Source organism: Hylobates moloch, unplaced genomic scaffold, assembly GCF_009828535.3.
Source record: "Hylobates moloch isolate HMO894 unplaced genomic scaffold, HMol_V3 SCAFFOLD_4, whole genome shotgun sequence".
Lineage (NCBI taxonomy): Eukaryota > Metazoa > Chordata > Mammalia > Primates > Hylobatidae > Hylobates > Hylobates moloch.
This window is the reverse complement of record NW_026652279.1, coordinates 28,512,084-28,538,962: the sequence shown is the minus strand read 5'-3', so window position 1 is coordinate 28,538,962 and position 26,879 is coordinate 28,512,084. Positions and strand designations below refer to the sequence as shown.

The following is a 26,879-nucleotide window of genomic DNA, read 5'->3' as shown; positions in this document are numbered from 1 at the left end:
AATTAACCAGGTGTGGTAGCAGGCGCCTGTAGTCCCAGCTTCTTGGGAGGCTGAGGCAGGAGAATCGCTTGAACCCAGGAGGCAGAGGTTGCAGTGAGCTGAGATCACGCCATTGTACTCCAGCCTGGGCAACAGAGCAAGACTCTGTCTCAAAAAAAAAAAAAAAATTAAACTAAAAGAAAAAAGGAGAAAGGGGAAGGAGGAAACAGAGTACAGATAAACCAATATTTGGGTACAGAAACTTGTAACAGTTACCTCTAAAAGACTGGTTCCAAACTGGTGCTTTAAAACATAATGCAGGCTGGTTGCGGTGACTCATGCCTGTAATCCCAGCACTTTGGGAGGCCGACGCGGGTGGATCACGAGGTCACGAGTGCAAGACCAGCCTGGCCAAGATGCTGAAACCTTGTCTCTACTAAAAATACAAAAAAATTAGCTGGGTGTGGTGGCATGCACCTGTAATCCCAGCTATTCAGGAGGCTGAGGTAGAGAATTTCTTAGACCTGGAGGCAGAGGTTTCAGTGAGCCGAGATCATGTCACTGTGCTCCAGCCTGGGCAACACAGTGAGACTCTATCTCAATAAATAAATAAATAATTTAAAAATCCAACTTTCTTTCCTTTTAATAAAGCGTTGGGTAAAATTAAGTATGGCCTCTTTCAAAGAGGATTAAGGTAGGATAAACACAAACGCTTTAAAGTTAGCAGCAAATTAAAACAAAACAAAAATATCCCACAGCATTTTACATATTTGTTATTAGAACCCCAACAACTTTGTCCTGCAACAGTAAGATATAAATATTTCTAGTTTAACACTGAATTTTTTTCACCAGATAGCTGAATAAAAACAAATGAGGGCCAGGCACAGTGGCTCATGCCTATATCTCAGCACTTTGGGAGGCCGAGGGGCAGGTGGATCACCTGAGGTCAGGAGTTTGAGACCAGCCTAACCAGCATGGCGAAATCCCATCTCTACTAAAAATACAAAAACTAGCCAGGCATGGTGGCGGGTGCCTGTAATCCCAGCTACTTGGGAGGCTGAGGGAGGAGAATAGCTTAAACCCGGGAGGCAAAGGTTGCAGTGAGCCAAGATCGCACCATTGCACTCCAGCCTGGGTGACGAGAGTGAAACTCCGTCTGAAAAAAAAGCAAATGGGGACCAACTCTTTCCTAAATTGTAAAGGGAAATTAATTAAGAGTAAAGGCCAAAAAGAAAGGACTTATCTGTTACCTGCTCTTTTCCCAATGGTAAGTTGGGATTGGAGTCACAAGTTCATCTACAAGTAAAATCTCATTCCCACAGATTTTATTAGAAGCCAGTTTAAGAGTAAGAAAGTACAGTAATGCTGGCTGACCAGGCCCCAGGATGGTACAGTGAAAGAAACCACGCTATCTGAGAGGCAGTTGTAAGGACACAGACAAAAGGCAAAACCGCTTTTGGAAACGGCTCAATATGAAAGTAGAGAAACGCTCTATAAAGCGGAATGCCTCTGCATCACCCTATGCACTTCTTCCTCTCTGCTTTCAGCCTTATGAAGTATACTGTAAACCTCAAGATGTAGATAAATCCTGAGCATAGCTAGAGTCTTGACAACTTCATCCATGTAATAGCCACCTCATAAGATTGTTATGGGCATCAAAAGGGCAGGTACAAAAGCGCCCTGAAAATCACAGATAACGCAATTAACATTAGTTGCTATACCTCTCTTGGTACTCCATCAGAGACTTGGATGTGGTCATGCCACAGGCCCTTCTGGAATGCTTGTTCTCTCCTGCACTTGGAGCTCCAACCTTCAAGACCCAGCTCAAAACCTAACTCTTGCCTGGAGCTCTCAATTGCACCTGATGTTCCTGAAATCCTGCAGAACTTACTGAACTACATGCACACCCACTGCCTTGCAGTCCTAGTGACTTTCCTGTCCTATCTCTCCAACTATACTGCGTCAGCCTCCTAAAAGCCTGGCTTGTACCTCTTTGATTCCCACACCATGAACTCAGCAAAGGGTCAATAAATATCTGGTGACTGATAGAAGCCATGATAAAAGATCAACAATATTTAATTTTAAAAAACACCTTAGGATATTTCACATTCCCTTCCCTCCTTGCTCCCATACAGCTGAGAAGCAAGATGGATCAAGACTAAGAGCTCAGGCCCGGTGCGATGGCTCACGCCTGTAATCCCAGCACATTTGGAGGCTGAGACAGGCGGATCATTTGAGGTAAGGAGTTCGAGACCAGCCTGGTCAACATGGCAAAACCCCATCCCTACTACAAATACAAAAAATAGCCAGGCGTGGTGGTGGGCGCCTATAGTCCCTGCTACTCGGGAGGCTGAGGCAGGAGAATCACTTAAATCTGGGAGGCGCAGGTTGCAGTGAGCCAAGATTGTGCCACTGCACTCCAGCCTGGGCAACAGGGTGAGACTGTCTAAAAAAAAAAAAAAAAAAAGAAAGAAAATAAGACTAAGAGCTCAGAACTAAAAATCAATTTAATTTTACAGTCTCAAAATATGGAAACTCCCCAAATTCAACACATAGCAGCTGTTATGTTTGCAAGTGAGAAGGGTCAGCTGTAAAAATACAGCCCCTAGAATAGCGGTCACAGGGCAAACTGCAAGAACACCTCCCAGGGAAGCCTCCACTGCTGATGTGAAGTCAGGAAGTTAGGCTCAGCAGCACCACAGGCCAGATTCTCCACTTCCTGATCTCCAAGAATTCCTTTAGTTTTCACTTTGTCTCACATATTAGATATTGAAAAACCCCTCCTACCCAGCAAATGTACTAATTTACCTAATTTTTTAATAATTCAAAGGGATTCATAACTACCAATCAGAGCTTCTGGCCAGGTCAGATAACAGTATGCCATTCCATTCTGAGACAACAGAATTTAGTTTAAAAAAAAAAAAAAAAATCTTTATTTTTGTTCTGTTTTAGTTAAGACAAGGTCTCCCTCTGTCTCCCAGGCTGCAGTACAGTGGTACAATCTTGGCTCACTGCAACCTCCGCCTCCTGGGTTCAAGTGATCCTCCCACCTCAGCCTCCCGAGTAGCTGGGACTACAGGTACAAGCCACCATGCCCGGCTAAAATCTTGATAGTTTAGTTGGTCAATGTAATCTTTTCAAGTCCTAAATGTTTTATTCCTGTTTGACTTATCAAAATATTGAAAATAGCCTTCATAGTCCCATTCCTAACTCCTTAAAAGCCTCCACCATTGGGGACTCTGGATGGAGGATGGGTGGGAACCACTGATCAGGGCTGGTTGGCTCTCAGGGCTGCTTCAATCAGACCAGGATGCCCTGGTGACACCCAGAGAAGATGCTCACCTAGAAGCGGCCTGCTGGAGCGGCAGGACCTCAGGGGCATGTTGCCTAATAGGGTAATTGTGTCTCCCCATTTAGAGAGGAGCGTGAGGGTGTCAAGGGAATTAAAAAGATATGCTCAAGTGGATATCACTTGGTATGTATGACCAGTGCTTAAGTATTACTGGAAAAAACTCTATAACATTACCAACTTGAGGAAAAAGCACATAGTTTAAAATCCTGTGCATTTCTGGGAAAATTCGGACATGTACTGGATTTTAGATGGTATTATGGAATTATTCTTTGTTTCTGTTTACATCAGAGAATGTCTGTATTCTTAGCAGATTCATCCTAAAATTTAGGGGTGAGGTGTCGCTGTATATAAAACTTGCTTTCAAATGGTTTAAAAGAGAAAACGAGCAAGTGTATATGTGAACTGTCATAAGATGTGGGGGGAGTGCATGCACGTATACAGAGAGATAAACCACATGTGGCAAAATGTTAATTGTTGGATCCAGGTAGGAGGTATGTGGGTATCCACGGTACTTTTCATTCAACTTTCTGGTATATTTGGGAATTTTCAAGCTAAAAAATCTTGGGGGAAAAATCATGTGGTAAACAGGGAAATTTTAAAAATTCAGATCCAGGTTAGAATTTAGATCCTCTAAACATCTGCTTAAACTTATACAAATGGGGCCGGGTGCGGTAGCTCACGCTTGTAATCCCAGCACTTTGGGAGGCCGAGGCGGGCGGATCACGAGGTCAGGAGATCGAGACCACGGTGAAACCCCTTCTCTACTAAAAATACAAAAAAATTAGCCGGGCGTGGTGGCGGGCGCCTGTAGTCCCAGCTACTCGGAGAGGCTGAGGCAGGAGAATGGCGTGAAACCAGGAGGCGGAGCTTGCAGTGAGCCGAGATTGCGTCACTGCACTCCGGCCTGGGCGACAGAGAGAGACTCCGTCTCAAAACAAACAAACAAACAAAAAAAAAACAAAAAAAAAAAACTTATACAAATGGATAGCAAAGTGCTCTCTTCTTCCCCTAACCCCTTTATCTGCGATGTCTTCTATGGATGGAGCCAACTGTGGCTTTCTCTCTCCCCACAGCAAGCACAGAAGGGAGGCATTTGCTTGGTAGGCCCCTTCCATCTCTTCCCCCAGTGTTTACAGGCTATCCATAGCATAAGAAAAGGCTAAAGGAAGTGCACAGAGACTAAGGCTTTGAAAACTGAGGCACAATAAAAATGGAAGAGATCCTTGTCATAATCTACAGAAAATGCATTACTAAAAACAATGAGCTAACATTCTACGACAGCCTGTCGCAGGCAGAGAAAATCAACACTGCATGCAGAGAGAATCAGAGAAAGGAGAGAGGGAAGGAGAAACAAAATGCCCCAACTATGGGCATTTTTTGGCTTTCTTTTTAAACATCTGTATTGATAATTCACACACTGTATGATTCATCCACTCAGAGTATAGAATTCCATGGTTTTAGTATATTCACCATTGTGCAACCATCATCACTATCTAAGATTAGAACATTTCATCACCTCGAAAGGAAACACTTATCTTTAAGTAGCCACTGATTTTCCCCTAATCCCCCATTCCCACCTGCTGACAACCATTAATCTACTTTCTGACTATATAGATTTTAAAACTCTGGACATTTCACATAAATGAGATCCTACAATATGTGTCCTTTTGGGACTGGCTTCTTCACTTAGCATAACGTTTTCAACGTTCATCCCTACTATAGCATGTATTAGTACTTCCTTATTGCTGAATACTCCATTATTCCAGTGTTAATAGCTGACATTTTATTCATACATTCATCAGCTAATGAACATCTGCACTGTTTCTACTTTTTGACAATTATGAATAAAGAATGGTGTTATGAGCATTTGTGTACATTTTTTGTGTGCACATTTTCATTTCTCTGGGCTATATTTATACAAACACACATACAATTTTTGGTACTGGTCCTTGTGGAACAGGGCTACCCTATAGGCAGGATGTCCAGAGTAGCCTTGGCTATATATCTAGGGGTACAATTCCTGGGTCACATGGTAATTCTATGTTTAATTTTTCAAGGAACTGCTAAACAGTTTTCCAAAGTGGCTGCAGAATTTGACACTCCCACTGGTAGGTAGGAGGCTTCTAATTTCCCTACATCTTCATAAACACTGGATGTTGTCATTTTGATTATAGCCATCTTACTGGGTATGAATGCCATCTCACAGCAGTTTCAATTTGCATTTTCCCAATGGCTATTGATAGTGCACATCTTATTTGATTATGATATCATGTGATTATCTGTATATCTTCTTTGGAGAAATGTTTTAAATCTAATGCCCATTTTTAATTGAGTTCTATGTCTTTATATTAAGTTGTAAGAGTTCCCTATATATTCTGGGTTTTGTTGTTGTTTTTAGAGATGGACTGTCACTATGCTGCCCAGGCTGGTCTCAGCTCCTGGGCTCAAACGATGCACTCACCCCAGCCTCCCAAGCAGCTGGGACTATAGACACATGCCACCACACCCAGCTTAGAGTTCCCTCTATATTCTAGATACCAGACCCTTACCAGGCATGATTTGCAAAATGCTGTTCTTATACTGTGGCCCACTTTTCATATTCTCGATTATGTCCTTTGAAGCACAAAGTTTAAAATTTTGATGGAGACCAATTTATTTTTTCTTTTGTAATGTGCTTTCTTACTTAATATGGTAATTGTGAGGAGTAGGAATTATTAATCACATCCTACAAAATGATGGAAACGAAGGTCAATGAAGTAAATAACCCAAGGTCTCACATGACTGCTGCACACGGTCCTGCCTGACACAGCCCACACAGAAGAACATGGCAGTCTTGGCTATGTGTGGGAGCTGGGGTATGAACTCAGACCTTCCGACCAGGCCAGGATTCGGGTTACTCATGCACTTTATGAGTATTCTAATGTAACACGGCTGATTATTAAAGAAACTCCCCTATTATTACACATTCAGCACTCTAAGGATGCTGCTATTAAAGTTAGAGGGCTTTGGAACTCATCTTCGGAAGCTGTACTGAGGGGTAGTGAGTAGCATGTTTCGTGAACATACCCAGTTACGGCCAGGGTGAGTTTGAGTTTATAAAGAAGTCAAAAGTGGCACCGAGTCTGGTGAAGGAGGTAAGTTATTAGGCTGAATTATACCATTTTAGATTTATACGTACAGTGACACACATCAATAGAAAGTATAAGCAACGTTCTATTAAGGCTCAAAGTAGATGTAAATCTCAAAATCTGCAAAAAGTTTCTGGCAATGGTAGCTAGATATAATAGATACCAAAGAATATTTATAAAATGTATAAAAAGTAAGTACTTTGATATATTTTTAAACACTGTTATGTAAAAATTGTCTATCTTTTTCCTTTTTGGTTATACATGGTATATTTGAATCAAAATCACTAAATTAGAGTTGAAAAGCATTTCATTTTTTCTAGAAAGGAGGCTTAAAAAAAAGAATTTCACATGATTCAATCCTCTCATTTTAAGTGGGGAAGCATGCACAGAACACTGAAGGATTCATCCAAGGTCACTCATGAGAACACTGGTGGAACCAGGAGTACAATGTAAGAAGGACTGGATTCCCATGTTCTATTTCCTAATACTAGCTGTCTTTGCTTTGCTTTTAGCATTTATGATTTCCCCCCTTCTTTCTCCCTTAGACTTCTCCAAGCGGATTATACTATCCGAGACTCTTCCGAAGGGTGGGGAACTCTGCCCAGACTTCATTGTCTATTCTCCAATTGCAACTTTTTCCCTAATACCAATTTATCCAAACATCTCAAATTCATGTAGATAACTCTGACAGCAAATAAAAGGTACACATTTTATAAAGTAAGTTATAAGTGAGATACTGCCAAGCTTTATTTCAAAAACCAGGCTCTAGTTTCCAATCTAAGAAGTAAATGGCTTTCTGCCTGTTTCTGCCTTTCCTCCCTCACTCAGGAGAGAGGGCCAAGGCTGTGTCTTGAGGGATTGCTTCATAAGGAAAAATCAAGGCAGGGCACAATCCCAGGATGGCCAGCACGGGTTGGAAGTGAGCTAGCAGAAGGCTCTGGGAAAAGGGAACTGGATTCATGAGCAGGCTAGTTAAGTCCCCAGAGCGATTTCTCTCCATTGGAAACAGGTCTGAGTGCTGACACGGGGGTTTCCCACAGCTTCTACTGGCCTCCAAAGGCATATTTGTCATCAGAGGCTCTTGATGAAGCTGTACATAAATATCTGACTGTTGTTAAATGCAAAACAAAACAAAACAAAATATTCCACAGGAACCAAATCAAAACCAGCTGTGTGGGGGAGAGGCCAAAATCTCAGTGTAAGTGCAAAAGGCCCAGCAGAAACACTTGTTAATTGTGTTATTTACTTTGCTGAATAGTAAATTGCTGTGCCAATGAAGTCATATCACATGACCGTAATGTTTTTCATATGACTTTTTGGCTATGAGAGAAATGGGCATTTTCTAGAATTCTGAGTTCTATAGTGAATGAATCACAATCTACATTTTAATTCATAATCAATTAATCAGCTCAGCCCTGTTCATTTCTGCTGGTCTGTTTATGATTTTATAGCCTATGTTATGGTTGTTGCTAAACTTTCTTTTTAGATGATCATTCATTAATCCCCAAATCTGCAGAAAGGAAGTTCTGTTTAGCACAACCTTGACAAAATGCAAATTATATTAATGGTGCACTGTAATTGCAACCCTGAAATCATAACTGCATGGTACATCATCAAATACTGACAATATGGTCAAGGCAAGGAAGTAAAACAGCCTAAAATTAATCCTGGAATCATGGAACGTGCAAACTTGCATGAATAGGAATGAAGTATTTCAGGGAAATTGGGTAAAGGGACTTAAGAATTTGAATTTCTCAGGGATATACCAATATAGCTTGTTCTATTAACTCTCTTATAAATTAGTCTTATCTCTACTTAGATTCAGTTAGAAAATATTTTGGCATTTCTCATGATGTTGAACCCACAGTTGCAACAAATAAATACATGTGAACTGATACTTATTCAAAGGATGAGAAATAACTCTGAAAAGGTAAGTCACAGCAAATTTTTGTGGAACATGGTTAAGGTGTTCATATGTTTGATTTAGACTGAGCATTTCTTCAACCAATCCAGCCTGCAAGGGCAGGGAGAAAAAAATTTTTTTTTTTTAAATAAGAGACAGGGTCTTGCTCTGTCACCCAGGCTGGAGTACAGTGGCACAATCATAGCTCACTGTCTGCCGCAAACTCCTGGGCTCAAGTGATCCTCCTGCCTCAGCATTATAAGTAGCTGGTGTGCCACCATGCCTGGCTAATTTCTAATTTTCTTAAATAGAGACAGAGGCTCACCATCTTGCCCAGGCTGGCCTTAAACTCCCAGACCCAAGCAATCCTCCCAACTCAGCCTCCCAAAAGTGCTGGGATTTCAGGTGTAAGCCACTGCGCCCATCCCAAATGCAGCAATTTAAAAGATACTTGGTGAGAACCTCAATAGCTCCATGACTTGGACACCCTGTGGTTCAACAACTTTAAGGCCATTTCCCTGGGTTCCAAATAGGATAAATAAAGATCTAGGAGGGATAGGGAGTCAGGATCAATCTCCAAGTATCCAAACCCATTCTCAGTAAAGGCCTTGGAAGTAAAGGTCAGAGCTTTATGCGAAATTCCCTAATTCACAAGGCAACATTTTAAGAGGGGAGAAAGCTGAGTGGGGCCTTTCTTCCATTGAACCTCCTAATCCCCCATGAGCAGAATGTAACTATAATTTGGCAAAGAATATGGCTATCTGTCCAAGTCTCTCTTTTTTTTTTATTTCAATAGTTTCTGGGGTACAGGTGATTTTTGGTTATATAGGTAAGTTCTTTAGTGGTGATTTCTGACATTTTAGTCCACTTGTCACCCAAGCGGTGTACACAGCACCCAATATGTCTTTTATCCTTTACCCCCCTCCCAAGCTTCTCCCTCAAGTCCCCAAAGTCCATTATATCATTCTTATGCAAGGCTCCTTCTTCATAAAAATATAACATTAGCAAAGGCAAATGGCATTTATGTGGTATTTAAAATTTTTAATCTATAACTTGAGATAAAATTAATCTACCATACACATTTCTCATTAAAATTTTTTTTATTGCATCCTAGCTCTCTAGCCTCTCCTCACTGTGCTAAATGGAATAGGGTAAATCTCCTTTGTCTAGCTAAATCCATTTACTAGTGCTATTCTTTTTATCCAAGCTCCATCTCCATCCCATCTCCAATGCCAACCAGTCATTTTCACTCACTTATCCCATTACCTCAAAGTCATCACTACCTAAAACAATTCATCTTTGTCAGCCTGGTCCCCAGTCTCCACTATGCACCCTTGCACCTTGACCTCTCCTCCAATAAAAACTAACTTGGTAATTTGCCTGCTAATCTCAACAGCAGTATGATTATACCAGTAACCTAGTTTAAAATCATTGCAATCATTTTCAGGTATCTGATGGACAGGGGATGAGTGCAAAAAATTGGGTTGCATTAGTCAGTCTCACTAAATCTAGATGATTCTAGCTTGGATATGGCTTCCAATTCATTACTATGTGTCTCTTTCTATATAAATATAGAATATAAAGGAATCTGTAGTCTCCAGTTGGATCAGCTTTGCATTCCTCCTTCATAAAGGCTATATTTAGGGAGACAGACCACAGGTGCAAAGAATATGGAAAATTCTAATAGCATTGAGACTTTTTCTTTAAATGAAAAACAATTACATACCTTGCTACAACATGAATAAACCTTAAAAACACTGTGCTAAATAGAAGATGCCAGACACAAAGGATCATTTATGTGATGTGTCCAGAATAGAAAAATCCTTACACACAGAAAGAAGATTAGTGGTTGCCAGGGGCTGGAAGGAGGAGGGAACAGAGAGTGACCATTTAATAGGTTCAGAGTTTGTTTTGGGTGGGGGGGATGAAAATTTTCTAGAGAGTGGTAATGGTTGCACAACTCTGTGAATATACTAAAAACCACTGAACTGCACACTTTAAAAAGGTGTGGGTGTGGGTGTGTGTGTGGGGGTGTGTGTGTGTGTGTGTGTGTGTGTGTGTGTGTATGTGGTGTGTGTGTGGTTTTTTTTTTCTTTTTTTTCTCCCTGCCCTTGCAGGCTGGAATGCAACAGCACGATCTCAGCTCACTGCAGCCTCTGCCTCCCGGGTTCAAGTGATTCTCCTGCCTCAGCCTCTCGAGTAGCTGGGATTACAGGCACATGCCACCACACCCAGCTAATTTTGTATTTTTAGTAGAGACAAGGTTTCGCCATGTTGGCTAGGCTGGTCTCAAACTCCTGACCTCAAGTGATCCACCCACCTCGGCCTCCCAAAGTGCTGGGATTATAGGCGTGAGCCACTGCACCCAGCCAAAATGGTGTGTTTTATGGTATGTGAATTATAACTCAATAAAACTATTATTAAAAAACAGTATGTTGACTTCAGGTAACTCCGGCTCCAAGTACATCACACTACTCATGATTTTGAGTAATATACTAAAGACTTGGCCCCAGAGACCTTTATTCAGTCTAGAACGCCCTAGGCTTCTTGCCCTTCCCTTCTCTACTCTTTCTCTGCCAAAATCCAACTTTTATTTTTAAAAATAGTCCACTCATCCTTTAAAACTAAATGAAATATTTGTTCTCTTCCTGTGAAGCTTTTCTTGACATCCCTATTCCCCTAGGCAGAAGTAACTGCTCTCTCAGCACTTAATATACAAATCAATAAAACATTTTTTATTGCATTAGAGCTCACTATTTACATGTCAGCTTCTCACACTAGACTACGAGCCCTTGAGGGTCAGTGTCTCATTAACTTCTGTATTCAGTTACTAGCACAGTGCTTGGTATCAGATTTTCAAAAGATGCTCAGTATATTTTTTAAACACATATTTTATAAACAAAGTATATAATGGTAATGTCACATATAATTATCTAGTTGAATCGTTTGCAATTCCAATGTTGATAGATAGAAACAGTTAACCCAAAATGAGAATTAATTTAGCATCATGATTGTGTTGCTAAAATAAATAAGTGGAGACCTTTCTACATAGAATGCAGAATTTTGTGTTTTTATTACTGACCACCTGTAAACGCACTGAGACTCAAGTATGTAAATCGAAACACTACTTTCACACAGATATGTGTAAAGGTATATATATATATGTATTTTAACATATATTTATATATTTTGCTTACACACACACATTTGTCAGAGTAATATAAAATGATATAGTTAGAACAATAATTTTTGTTGCTATGAGGTCCTCTACTAAGTCCTGTATTTCAAACCTTATCTTAAAACACAGTCCTATTCAGAGTTAAGAAAAATAATGATCCTTTTTGAAGACAGGGGTTATAAGCTCAAATACCTATTAAGGGTCACCTACTAAAGGGCATCATGTAAATAAAGAATATAACCTAAAGAATATCTCTGGGCAGGAAAGTAACAACAGTGTTTGTCTCCAGGAAAGGAACTGAGGAGCTAAGGGACATGTATACAAGGAAGATTCCCTTTTCACAGAATTTTTTTTTTTTTTTTCCTGAGACAGAGTCTCACTCTGTCACCCAGGCTGGAATTCAGTGGCGCCATTTCAGCTCACTGCAACCTCTGCCTCCCTGGTTCAAGCAATTCTCCTACCTCGTCCCTGAGTAGCTGGGACTACAGGTGCACGCTGCCACGCCAGGCTAGTTTTTTGTATTTTTAGTAGAGATGGGGTTTCACTGTGTTGCCCAGGCTGGTCTCAAACTCCTGAGCTCAGGTACTCCGCCAGCCTTGGCCTCTCAAAGTGCTAGAATTAGAGGCATGAGCCACCATGCCCAGCCCAGAATATTTTGTAATACCTTTAAATTTTATATCAAGTGCATTATCTATAAACTTTGCTTCTTGGCTCTAGCTAACCATCACTATTAAGAGATGCACATCTGGAGTTCCTGGATCTGATTTTTCAAAGTTGGAAATGGGAAAATTCAGACCCTCTTGTGATTTATTTTTTATTTACTATTATTTTTTTTTTTTGAGATGGAGTCTTGCTCTTTCGCCCAGGCTGGAGTGCAGTGGCGCAATCTTGGTTCACTGCAATCTTTGCTTCCTGGGGTTCAAGTCACTCTCCTGCCTCAGCCTCCCAAGTAACAGGGATTACAGGCATGCGCCACCATGCCTAATTTTTGCATTTTTAGTAGAGACGGGGTTTCACCATGTTGGCCAGGCTGGTCTCGAACTCCTGACCTCAGGTGATCTGCCCTCCTCAGCCTCCCAAAGTGCTAGGATTACAGCTGTGAGCCACCACGCCCAGCCTAAAACTTGTGATTTTTAAATGATGGCTTTATTCAGAATTTAACATACAGCGCAGGCCAAAAAATACACACCTGCAAGCCATATCTGGCTCATAGGCCAAACAGTTTACCATCTCTAATCTAAAATTTGATGTGATGTATGATTCCAAAACTAAAGATATAATTTAGTAGAGGAAAATTCAAAAAGAAAACTCAGGCTTGTGGATGAAATCATGCTCCCTTCTGCTCCACCATCTAGTCACCATTGCTTTTAAACTTTCTCTAAGTCTGTGAAAAATCCATTAAGATTTGACCAACTAAAATGCAAGATAAACCAGGTTAAATCTAGAAACCTGCCCACTATTTGAGCATCTGCTCTGTTTTAAAGAGTGAAAAATTGGGTCAATTTCAAGTTGAAATTCTTCTAGCTAACTAAACAAATATGTAAATTACTTCTAGCTGGGTGGCAAAACTTCCTTAGCCATCAGATGACTGCATGTTTACAAACATCTATGTTGCCTTTTCCATACCATCAGGCAGTACAGCACTGCTTAAAAGATAATATGGCAGACAATAAACACAATGTTCTGAACCCTGCCTGGGAACCCAATCACAATTCAGGGGAAAAATACCTTAAAGTCTCTCAAAGAGCAGCAGAGATGCCATTCATCTCCTGAAACTTGAAATAGACTCTTTGTGGCTCTAACTATTGGCCGTAAGTGGAAGACTGCATCTGTTTAATGCCCAGAGGACACCAGAACAATTTAAAGAAGGACTGCCTTTAGTTGTAAGTCCAGCACTAAAGATATACTATCTTGCCTCCCTGGTGTACCTGAAAATCTCACAATCTGCTCAAAGCTCCAATGGGTCTGACTTTGATATTTCTACATGGTCTTCCTATACTCAGCACTAGCTCCACCTCTCCAAACAGCAGCCCTTTCACCACTGGCTGGTCCAGTACTGGGCCTGGCCATCTATTCATTGACAACTTGGGGTCTCCCTGAATGGTGAGGATATGCAACCTATGGAGGAATTTATAGATCTTTGCACCCATGCAATCATTTGACAAGATGGCTGGGGGAGTTTTGCCACCTAGCTAGAAATAATTTACACATTTTTCTCTAGTTGGTGGGAAGAACTGCAACTTAAAAGGACTAATGGCAAGTGCACGGGTATACCCCTGCAAGACACAGGAAGTCAAGGTTTTCCTTACGTAGTTTGTGGAAACACAACATAAGCTACATTTCTCCTCATGGCCTCTTTATCCACGTAACTAAGGGGAAAAGATATTAATTTAATCTCACTCATCAATTCTAAGGAATTGCACATTTTGCCAAGTGATCCAAATAGCTCTATCACCATACACGGCATTCCCTTTTCTAAGAACAGCGAGCATTTGGAAAAACAAAATAATTTCTTTTTTTTTTTTTTTTTTTTTTTTTTGAGGTGGAGTCTCACACTGTTGCCCGGACTGGAGTGCAGTGGCACAATCTCGGCTCATTGCAACCTCTGCCTCCGGGATTCAAGCAATTCTCCTGCCTCAGTCTCCCAAGTAGCTGGAATTACATGTGCCTGCCACCACGCCCACCTGATTTTTTTATTTCAGTGGAGACAGGGTTTCATTGTGTTGGCCAGACTGGCCTCAAACTCCTGATCTTGTGACCCACCCACCTTGGCCTCTCAAAGTGCTTGGATTACAGGCGTGAGCCACCTCGCCCGGCCAATAATTTATTTCTTAAACTCAGTCTTAAAAAAAAAAAAAAAAGATGCAATGACCCAGGAAATTAAGATATGCAAAATATTCTAGCTGAGAAACAAAGCATAACTCACTCAGGTTGTGTCTGGGGAAGTCATTTCATGGTGGGGTTCAGGGTCTAAGAAGACTGATCAAATCGTGAAAAAGCCAGGCATGTTCTTTCTGAAGAACATGGCCAGAGTCCAATACCTTCTTTCTAAAGAACATAGCTGGAGTCCAGTGTCTTTACCAACTTACATTTTGATATATGGACATTAAAGCCAACTCTCTCCGATGGTCATATACATGCAGATCTTCAGTAAGGACAAGAGGTGCCTGGAAATCTACAACCTATGCTTCCTTTATCACAGTGATTTTGTGTATTAGGCACCTACTGGACAGCAACCTACACACATCAGTATCCAGCACTTGCTGAAGGTTATTCGTTCTCTGGTAACTAGCAGACTTATTTAGTGATATTTGTTCCAAGTTACAAAAATTAAAAGTTGCTTTCTTCCTTTTCCATATGGTGAATATCAAATAGTTTTAAGCATGTCAGTCTTCACTACAGAAAGCTTGTTTTGTTCTTACCTCGGCAGCTTGGGTTTCTTGATGCAGCAATGTAAGACCAGTCAAGTCTTCTAAGAAGGAATGTGAAGAATTAAACACCTTGGCTAGGAAGTTAAATCCTTCTCGTTCATATTGATCAAGAACCTGTAAAACATTTACATTTTTTAAAAAGGAGGCTCCAGACTTAAAATGCAAATTAAAAGACTTTCACTTCTAACAAGCTCTTGTCAAAAATAAAATTAAAATGAGAATTAAATATGGGGATAATAATGCAATCTAGTGGCCAAAAAACTAGGACGGCTTAGTATGTATCATCTTTTCTCTTCTTAGAATGACAATAACATTATCTTCCAGTTTGAGTACCAATGTTTTCTCAAATAAAGTAAGTTTCATGCAAATTCACTAAAAATTCTGGAAGAGTTAGGATTAGTGGCTGTAAAGTTCACTGGTTAGAAAAGAACAGGTGAGAGAAAAGCCAAGAAAATAAATTTAAAAGGAAAATGAGAAGGGAGGGGAAAAAGGATTTTGTCAAAAAAGTATGACATACGAGCTAGCCAAATATATTTTTAAAAATAATTTTAAAATGGAAAAATAAATGTCAATAGGTACTTCACAAAAGAGGATCTCCAAAGAACCAATAAACATGAAAATGGGCTCCAGGGCGTGAGTAGTTGATATGAAAACTGAAACCACAATGAAACACTACGTTGCACCTATCAAAAAGACTAAAATGACAAAGAAAATACCAAGTGCTGACAAGGATGTGGAACAACCAGGACTCTATGCCCTATGATGCAGCAATTCTACTCTATGTGTATATACACCCAACAAAAATGTGTACATATGTGCACACCAGAAGATACAAACAAAACTGTCCATAGCAGCGCTATTCATAATAGCCCAAAACTAGAAACCACTGAGGTGAACATCTATAGTAGAATGAACAAATGGATTGTGGTATAGTCATGCAATGGAATACTATATATCAGTGAGAACAAACTACCTTCAAACATAATGTTACACAAAAGAAAGGAGAAGTAGTATGTACTGTACAATTACATTTATATAAAATTAAAATGAAACAGGCAACATGAATCTGTGGTGTTAGAAGATAGTGGCTACCCATAGAGAGACTGTAAGGGGCACAAGGGACATTCCAAGGTGCTGGTAATTATTTATCTAAGCATTGGTTACATAAGGTGTACTTTTTGAGAATTCATTAAGTTGAACAGAAGATTTGTGTGTTTTTTTTGGATATATGTTATCCTCACATAGAAAGTTAAGAAATAAAAGGCCTATACACTAGAGAGGAGAATATGAGAAGAGTAAAGAGTTCTTAGAAACAATGAGTATCACATTTAGGAATTCAGTCATCACAGGGACTGTGAAACGTACAACGCTGAACCAGAATGCCTCAGAAATTCTCTGGGAACTCACAAAAAATAAAGAGATGAATGCTTTAAAAAGATGGCAGACATTGAAGACATATCTAAGAAATAAACAATGCATAAACAGACTGGAGCAGTAATAATACAAGAAATAGAATTTTTTTCTTTTCAGAAGATGAAAATGCAGGCACCCTTTAATCCAGCAATTCCACTTTTAAGACTTCATACTGATAAAGCTGTACATGGGCACAAAGACGTATGTTGTAAGGATGCTTACTGAAACGCTGTTTGGGCCAGGCACGATGGCTCACGCCTGTAATCCTAGCACTTTGGGTGGCCAAGGCAGGAGGACTGCTTGAGCTTAGGAGTTCAGGACCAACCTGGGCAACATAGTGAGACCTCGTCTCCACAAAAAAATTTAAAAATTAGCCAGGTGTGGTAGAGTGCACCTGTAATTCCAGCTACTTGGGAAGCTAAAGTGGGAGGATCACCTGAACTCAGGAGGTTGAGGCTGCAATGAGTTATGATCACGCCACTGCACTCCAACCTGGGTTGACAGTCTTCAAAAACAAAAAAAAAGGCATATTTTGTATCCATTAAAAGAATGAGGCAGGTCTATAGTACTGACACAAATTGTTTTCCAAAACATAGCAATATATTTAAAAAGCAATATCTAGACTGTGTATAGATAGTATTTGTATTCAAAAAGAGTGGAAGGAGGAGACGGGAAGAAGAAGAAACGCATGGATGTACATACTTGTTTATGCATGTATCATCTATGGAAGAATATCTCTGGCAGAATGCATATACACACAAACTGGCATCAAATAGCCTCTGTAGACTATTTTATACTACTTTAATTTTTAAATCCATGTGCATGTGTTACTTAATAATTATTCAATATTTATTAAAATAAGGTTTTAAATATTTAATATTAAAAATATTTATTAAAATTAAAATTATTTAATTGCCACCGATAATAAACACACCATAATTTAATCAGCTCTTTGTTAAAGGGTAGGGCTTTCTAACTTTTGTTGCTGCAAACAGTGTTTTTTTTTTTCTTTTTTTCTTGGTGATAGTCTCGCTCTGTCACCGAGGCTGGAGTGCAGTGGTACAATTATAGCTTACTGCAGCCTCAACCTCCTGGGTTCAGGTGATCCTCCCACCTTTATTTAATGTTAATAAACAATATTTATTAACATTAAATATTTAATAATATTTCTTAAAACCAAATGTTATTTAACATTAAAATCAGACAATTTTAAATATTAATATAAAAATATTAAAATCTTTAGTTGGTTTGTGTTTTTGTTTAGTTCTGAGGCAGAACTCTAAAGCACTGATGAAGAGGTTGGCACTGGAAAGGAGGGGCAGCTCTCCCTCAGGGGCAGGAATGAGGAGGGAAGGATGAGCAAAGCTGCAGCAGTGAAAAGTGAAGGGACCAGGGGATGGGGGGCAGGGGAGCTCTAGGGTCTAGATAGCAGGCAGGAAGTCCTCTGTGACCCGAGAAGGGTTAGACTATGGGGCTTGAGAAGAGTGGTGACCCTGAGGCCCAGCTGAGAAGAGAGGCTGACTGGCACATTTAAACAGTGTGGAACAATCTGACACCTCTGGTCAGGACAGAAAAATACAAACTTGGGGAGAAAAGAAATTAAGAACCCATCTAAGCTAAGGGACTGGCAGAATAAGGATCAAAAGGTTAAGGTCAGAGAAACTGAGGGGCTGGTGAGCACCACTGAAGGGACTGGGAAAGAGTCCTGGCTGGTAAGAAAAGACCTGCAGGCTGTTGGGATCAGAGAGACGGCAAGTCCTAGAGAGCTGTGGGAGTGGAGGACCATTACGTGCATAGAGTCAAGCCCAGGCTGATTAGCCATGGGAAATTGATTTGACAACCTAACCCCTGGAAAAAAAAAAGACATTTAATAAATAACTCAATCCCTCAGTAATAACAAGATTCCTTATAAACCAGAATGTTACGTCAGGAAAAAATGTGCACTGAAATTAAGTGATCTTTTTTGAAATGGTAAGTACTATGTGTTTAGTGATTACAAAAAAAAAAAAAAAATTGAAAGTTGTGGCAACCCGCATTGAGCAAGGGAATCAATACCATTTTTCCAACACCATGTGCTCACTTCGTGTCTCTTTGTCACATTTTGGTAATTCTCACAATAGTTCAAACTTTTTCATTATTATTATATCTGTTGTGGTGATCTGTGTTCAGTGGTCTTTGATGTTACTTTTGTAACTGTTTTGGGGCACCGCAAACTGTACCTATATAAGATGGTGACCTTAATAGATAAATGTTGTATGTGTTCTGACCGATTCACCAACTGGCCATTCCTTCATCTCTCTCCCTCTAGTTGGGCCTATTTCCTGAGACAAAACAATACTGAAAGTAGGCCAATTACAATGGCCTCAAAGTGTCCAAGTGAAAGGGAAGAGTCACACATTTCTCACTTTAAATCAAGAGCTAGAAATAGGCCAGGCACGGTGGCTCATGCCTATTTGTAATCCCAGCACTTTGAGAGGCCAAGGTGGGTGGATCACTTGAGGTCAGAAATTCAAGACCAGCCTGGCCAACATGGTGAAATCTCGTCTCTAAAACTACAAAAATTAGCTGGGCGTGGTGGCACACGCCTGTAATCCCAGCTACTTGGGAGGCTGAGGCAAGAGAATCACTTAAACCCAGGAGGTGGAGGTTGCAGTGAGCTGAGATTGCGCCACGGCACTCCAGCCTGGGCAACGGAGTGAGACTGTCTCAAAAAAAAAAAAAAAAAAAAAGTTAGAAATGATTAAGCATAGTGAGGAAGGCATGTCAAAAGCTGAGACATGCTAAAAAAGCTAAACCTCTTGCACCAAACAGCCAAGTTGTTAATGCCAAGGGAAAGTTCTAGAAGGAAATTAGAAGTGCTATTCCAATAAACACACAAAAATCAAGTAAAAGAGCTACAGAGAAAGTTTTAGTGATCTAGAAGATCAAACCAGCCACAATATCCCCTTAAGCCAAAGCCTAATCCAGAGCAAAGCTAAAAGTCCCTTTACTTCTATGAAGGCTGAGAGAGGTACAGAGGCTACAGAAGCACAGCTGGAAGCTAGCAGAGGTTGGCTAATGAGGTTTAAGGAAAGAAGCTGTCTCCATAACGTAAAAGGGAGAGGCGAAGCAGCAAGTACTGATGTAGAAGCTGCAACATGTTATTATGAGCTCTAGCTCAGAAAATTGAGAAATGTGGCTAAACAACAGATGTTTAACATAGATGAAACCGCCTTCTAGTGGAAGAAGATGCCACCTAGGACTTTCGTAGCTACAGAGGAGAAGTCAATGCCCGGCTTTAAAGCTTCAAAACATAGGCTGACTCTCTTGGTCAAGGCCAAAGCAGCCGGTGACTTTTAAGTTGAAGCCAATGCTTACTGACCATTCTAAAAATCCTAGGTCCCTTAAAAATTATGCTAAATCTTCTCTGCCTGTGCTCTATAACTGAAACAACAAAATCTGGGTAACAGCACATCTGTTTACAGCATAAAATAAGTTTACTGAATATCTTAAGCCCACTGTTGAGACCTACTGCTCAGAAAAAAAGGTTCCTTTCAAAATATTACTGCTCACTGACAATGTACCTGGTTACCCAGGAGCTCTGATGGAGATGTACAAAGAGATAAATGTTGTTTTCATGCCTGCTAAGACAATAGCCATTCTGCAGCCCTTGTGCCAAGGAGTAATTTTGACTTTCAAGTCTTATTATTTAAAAACTACATTTAATCAGGTGATAGCTGCCATACAGGGTGATTTCTCTGATGGATCTGATCAAAGTAAATTGAAAACCTTCTGGAAAGGATTCACCATTCTAGATACCAGTCAGAATATTCGTGATTCATGGAAGGAGGTCAAAATATCAACATCAAAAGGCGTTTGAAAGAAGTTGTTCCAACCCTCATGGATGACTTTGAGGGGTTCAAGAGGAAGTCACTGTAGATGTGGTGAAAAAAGCAAGGGAACTAGAAGTGGAGCCTGAAGATGTGACTGAACTGCTGCAATCTCAGGATCAAACTTCTTACAGGTAAGCAAAGAGAGTGGTTTCTAGATGGAATCTATTCCTGATGAAGATGCTGTGAACATTGTTGAAATGACAACTAAAGATTTAGAACATCATGTTGATAAAGTGGCAGCAGGGTTTGAGAGGACAACTCCAATTTTTCAAGAAGTTCTGCTGTGAGTAAAATGCTATCAAACAGCACTGCATGCTACAGAGAAATCTCTTCTGAAAGGAAAAGCCAACTGCTGCAACAAACTTGTCTTTTTCTAAGAAAATGCCACAGCCACCCCAACCTTTGGCAACTACCACCCTGATCAAGTGGCCACCATCAATATCAATGCAGGAACCTCCACTAGGCAAAAAGATTACAATTTGCTGAAAGCTCAATATTGTTAGCATTTTTTAGCAAAAAATGTATTTTGTATTACTTAAGGTATGCATGTATTTTTAGACATAATGCTATTGCACACTTAATAGACTACAGTATAGTAAAAATGTAACTTTTATATGCATTGAGAAACCAAATAAATTGTGAGACTTGATTTACCGTGATATTAGCTTTATTGTGGTGGTCTGCCCCATAATCTCTCTAAGATATGCCTGTAAATAGCCACCTTCTGCCAGGTTTCCAGTAAGACAAAAGAACAATTAAGTTTGAAAAACTGACAACATCTTTGAATAAAAATTGGAACAGCCCCAGACATGATACTTTGTTAGACTCCAGTTAAACACTCAGATTGTATGTTTCCACAGATAATTTTATAGTGCTACATATCGGACCATGGAAAAACTAACAGCAAGGGCAGAATGAAAAAAAAAAAAAAAGGCCTCCTCCATAATGAGGATGTACAGAAAGTTTAATGCTGGAACATTATTAATAGCAATGGCTTAAAAATATGTGGAAAAACAATCCTCTAGGGGCATATTTAAGCATGCAAGGGTTCTCTGGTATTCTTTTTATGTGCTGTGAACTTAATCTGTGTTATAAGTGGCTTACAAAAAGTACAAGGATTTTTTCCCCCCAAACATCCTAGCCTTCTTAAAAAGGAAAATGTATTTAAAACTACCCAAAAAAGAAAAGAAAATGAAAAGATGTTATCACAAAGAATTTGAACAAGAACCTGTCAGTCTGTGTAAAACATAGCACAATTCGGGTACACATTACATTTTGGAAGGCTGCAAATATTCTGAAGGTATTGAGAGAATTTGCAAAATAGAGAAGTAATAATGACTCTTTTAGTAGAAAGATCCTTTCATAATCCATGATTTTCCTTGCTTGTTTTGGGAGGCTAGGTTTTCTCTATGAACACACACACCCCAGACACAGACGGTAGAATCTGTTCTTAAAACATGATTTTTAGAGTATTCCCTTGCTAAGACACTTTGGTGACTCCTTACTCTTTACTATATCAAACCTATCATCTCTGCCTAGGCATTTCAACCCCCGCCCCCCAATCCTTCTAATTTTCGGCAACTCTCTGGAAAATGCCTTTCACAGGGTCTAAGATCTCCTGACAACACCAAATAATGATTTTCAATTCATGAAAAGCAAAATGGGTTTGTAGTGTCTTTGTTTTTTTGCTTGTTTTGAGACAGAGTCTCACTCTGTTGCCCAGGCTGGAGTACAGTGGAGTGATCTTGGCTCACTGCAGCCTCTGCCTCCTGGGTTCAAGCAATTCTCCTGCCTCAGCCACCCCAGTAGCTGGGATTACAGGCGCACGCCACCATTCCTGGCTAATTTTTGTATTGTTAGTAGAGATGGGGTTTTGCCACAGTGCCCAGGCTGGTCTCAGAACTCCTGGCCTCAAGCAATCCACCCACCTCGGCCTCCCAAAGTGCTGGGATTACAGGTGTTAGCCACCATGCCCAGCTTGCTTGTCTATTATTCTTAAACAATGACTCCAGGAAATGTACACTCTATCTAAAAACAAATGCTAATGTATTTTCAAAGAGGGGAGGAAACATGCAGTTTCTATTAACTTCTTGTTTAGCATTATACTTACTTGCTCTTGATGATTTAAAAAATACACGTGCATGTATTTCTCAAAAACTTCAGTGAGGTCACAGGAGAAACCACTTGATATGCTTTGGCTCTGTGTCCCCACCTAAATCTCATCTAAAATTGTAATCCCGTGTCAGGGGAGGGACCTGGTGGGCGGTGATTGGATGGGGGGGGGGGGGCAGTTTCCCATGCTGTTCTTGTGATAGCGAGTTCTCATGAGATCTGATGATTTAAAAGTGGCACTTCCCTCTTTGCTCTCTCTCTCCTGCCACCATGTAAGAAGTGCCTTGCTTCCCCTTCCACCATAATTGTAAGTTTCCTGAGGCCTCCCCAGCAACGTGGAACTGTGAGTCAATTAAACCTCTTTTCTTTATAAATTACCCAGTTTCAGGTAGTTCTTGATAGTAGTGTGAAAATGGACTAATACACCACTGCTCCCAGAACTGGAGAGACAGTCAGGTGGATACAGAGAATCACAACAGGCTGGAGCAGAAACCTCCATAGAAACTGGGAGAGGGGCAGAAAAAACAAACTGTAGCTGACAAATTGCTACCTGTGGACAAGTCTCAGTGATAAAAACTCCAGGGGGACCTAGTTATAGGGAAGCCCCCATGCTTTTGTGAGTATTACTTATAGGGGCTAAACCAGGTTCTCTCAGTAAATACTCGAGAAAAATCTCTTTGCTTCCAGCAAAGGGAGATAGAAGAAGCCATACTGAAATATGTTGGCTGGGGACAGTGGCTCACACCTGTAATCCCAGCACTTTGCGGGACTGAGGTAGGAGGATCACTTGAGTCTAGGAGTTCAAGGCCAGCCTGGGCAACATATAGAGACCTGGTCTCTACAAAATATAAAAAAAAAAAACCCCAGGTATGGTGACATATGCCTGTAGTCCCAGCTACTTGGGAGACTACAGTGGAAGGATGGCTTAAACCTGGGAGGTTGAGGCTGCAGTGAGCTGAGATCACACGATTGCACTCCAGCCTGGGCAACAGAGTGAGACCCTACCTTAAAAAATATACAGGCCAGGAGCTGTGGCTCATGCCTATAACCCCAGCACTTTGGGAGGCTGAGGCGGGTGGATAACGAGGTTAGGAGATCGAGACCATCCTGGCTAACACAGTGAAACCCCATCTCTACTAAAAAAATACGAAAAATCAGCCGAGCATGGTGGCAGGCACCTGTAGTCCCAGCTACTCGAGAGACTGAGGCAGAATGGCATGAACCCAGAAGGTGGAGCTTGCAGTGAGCCAAGATGTGCCACTGCACTCCAGCCTGGGTGATAGAGCAAGACTCCATCTCAAAAAAAAAAAAAAAAAAAAAAAAACCATATATATATATATATATAACACATACACACACACAAAAATAAATTTTTAAAAAATGCTCAATTAAACCACAAAAGGCAAGAAAAAGGACTAGAAGACAAATATAGCAACAAAGAACAAAGGTGACAAATGGAAAATAGTTACAAATATGGTAGATATTCATCTAATTATATCAATAATCACACTGATCTGAATGTACCAATTAAAAGGCAGATTATTATAACGGAACAAGAAATAAAACCCAATTATATGATATATAAAGGAAAACCAATTTAAATAAAGACATTTATTCATTAAAAGTAGATGGGAAAAAATACGCCATATGAACACTAAGCAAAAGTAAGTAGAAGTATCTGAATTAATTTCAGATAGAACAGACTTCAAAGCAAATAATGTTATTCGATAAAGAAGGGCATTACATAATAATAAAGGGTTCAATTCTCCAGTAAGACACAGTTCTTAATGTGTATGTACTTAACAACAATGCATCAAAATACACGAGGTAAAAACTAACAGTATGGCAAGAAGAAACAGACGAATCTACTTTTGTAGCTGCAGACTTCAATACTGCTCTATCAGAAGTAGAAAGATCCAGCAGACAGAAGGTTAAAAAGGACGCACTTGAACTCAAAACACTATTTATTAATCAACTGGATAGAATTCACCTCTCTATTTCATCCAACAACCACAGAATACACATTCTTCTCACATTCACATGGAATATTCACCAAGGTAGAACATTCTGGGCCATAAAGCATACTTTAACAAATTTAAAAGAATAGAAATCATATAAAGTCTGCTCTCAGACCACAGTGGAACCCAGAAATTCACAACAGAAAGATAATTGGAATATCTCAATATATGTAAGGTTAAACAATAACACATGAATAAAAAATCTCAAGAGAAATTTAAAATATTTGAACTAAATATAAATGAAAACACAATGTATCAAAATTCATGGGATGCAGGGAAAGCAGTGCTTAGAGAGAGAAATCTGTATCACTGAAATAATATATTAGAAAAGAAGAAAGACCTAAAATCAATAATCTGATCTTACCCCTTAGGTAACAAGAGCAGCAAATTAAATCCACAGTAAGCAGAAGAAAAGAGAATAAAAACTAGAGGAGAAATCAGTAACACTGAAAACAGAAAATCAATGGAGAAACAATCAATCAATAAGACCAAAAGCTAGTTCTTTGACAAAGTAAATTGATAAGCCTCCAATTAGACTAAGATACAAAGAATCACTTTTTAGTGATAGTATTCCTTTATTATCCTTTTCATGTCTATGAGATCTGTATTGATGAAAAGGATAATAAAAGAATACTATCAACAACCCCGTATCTAGAAATTTGATAAAACTAAATGAATTGAACCAATTATTTAAAGACAGAATCCACCAAAACTCAAATAAAAAAAAATGGAAATTCTAAACAGGCCTATTTCTATAAAATAAATTGAATCAATAATTAATAACCTTCCCAAATAGAAAGCACCAGGCCCAGATGGGCTCACTGGGGGAATTCTGCCAAACATTTAAGAAAGAGATTACACCAATCATCTACAACCTCTTTCAGAAGATAGAAGCAAAGGGAATACTTCCTAATTCACTCTATAAGGCCAGCATCACCCTAATACCAAAGCCAGATAGAGACATTACTAGAAAACTACAGACCAATATATCTTATGAACATAGATGCAAGGATCTTAAAATATTAGCAAGTCAAATCCAATGATACAGTCATGCACCACACAACATTTCAGTCAAGGAGGAACTGCATATAAAATGGTGGTCCCACGGATTATAATGGAGCCAAAAAATTCCTAAACCCTAGTGAAGCCGTAGCCATCACAATGTCACAGTGCAACACATTACTTCCATGTCTGTGGTGATGCTGGTGTAAATAAACTACTGTGCTGCCTGTAGTATAAAATATACCACGTACAATTATATATAGTACATAATACTTGATAATCAACTATGTTATCAGTTTATGTATTTACTATACTATACATGTTAGCATTATTTTAGCAAAGTGTAATCCTTCTACTTATTAAAAAAAATTAACTGCATTCCAGAAAAAGGCATTGCTATCATAAGAGATGACAGCTCTATGCATGTTATTGCCCCTGAAGACCTTCCAGTGGGTCAAGGTGTAGAGGTGGAAGGCAGTGATATTGATAATCCTGACCCTGTGTAGGTGTAGGCTAATGTGTATGTTGTGTCTTAGTTTTTAACAAAAAAGTTTAAATAATAAAATAAAAATTTTTAAAGGAAAAAGCATACAGGATAAGGATATAAAGAAAAAATGTTTTTGTATGGCTGTACAACTTGTTTGTGTTTTAAGCTAGGTGTTATTACAAAAGAGTAAAAAAAGTTTTTAATCAAAACATTTATAAAGTGAAAAAGGTTACAGTAAGCTAAAGGTAATTTATTACTGAAGACCAAAAAATATTTTTTAAGTTTAGTGTTGTTTATCAAGGCTACAGTGGTGTACAAATTGTCCTAGACCTTCACGGTCACTCACTACTGACTCACGCAGAGCAACTTCCAGCCCTACAAACTCCATTTATGGTAAGTATTCTGCACAGGTGTACCATTTAAAAAAAATCTTTTATACCATACTTTTACTGTACTTTTTCTATATTGAGATACATTTAGATACGCAAGTACTTACCGTTGTGTTATAGTTGTCTACAGTGTTCATTACAGTTACATACTATACAGGCTTGCAGCCTAGGAGCAACAAGCTATACCATATAGCCTAGGTGTGCAGTAGGCTTATGCTGTCATGGTTTGTATAAGGACACTTTACGATGTTCATACAACAATGAAATCACCAAACACATTTCTTAGAATGTATCCCCATCATTAAGCAACACATGACTGTATATAAAAAGAATTATATGCCATGATCATGTATGATTTATCCCAGGTGCAAAAGCCTGGTTCAACATTTGAAAATCAATATAAACCATCACATCCATAGGCAAAAGAAGAAAATCACATCATATCAATAGGCGCAGAAAGAACATTTTACAAAATTGAACAGTCATTTATGACAAAAACTCTCAGTAAACTAGGAATAGAGGGAAACTTCAATTTGATAAAGAACATCCACAAAATCTCTACATCTAAGAATTTAACTAATGGTGAAAAACCAGAAGTTTCTCCATGAAGGCAAG

At 39.5% G+C, this 26,879-nt stretch overlaps 1 protein-coding gene across 2 annotated transcripts in view; it reads right to left on the bottom strand.

Annotated features, from left to right (window-relative positions):
* ATG7 (autophagy related 7) overlaps positions 1-26,879 on the bottom strand; it is a 279,143-nt gene that overhangs the window by 104,539 nt on the left and 147,725 nt on the right. For both annotated transcript variants that reach the window (XM_032149727.2, XM_032149726.2), the window contains exon 18: positions 14,963-15,085. In XM_032149727.2, the coding sequence (XP_032005618.1) occupies positions 14,963-15,085 (123 nt within the window). The remainder of the gene's footprint in view (positions 1-14,962; positions 15,086-26,879) is intronic.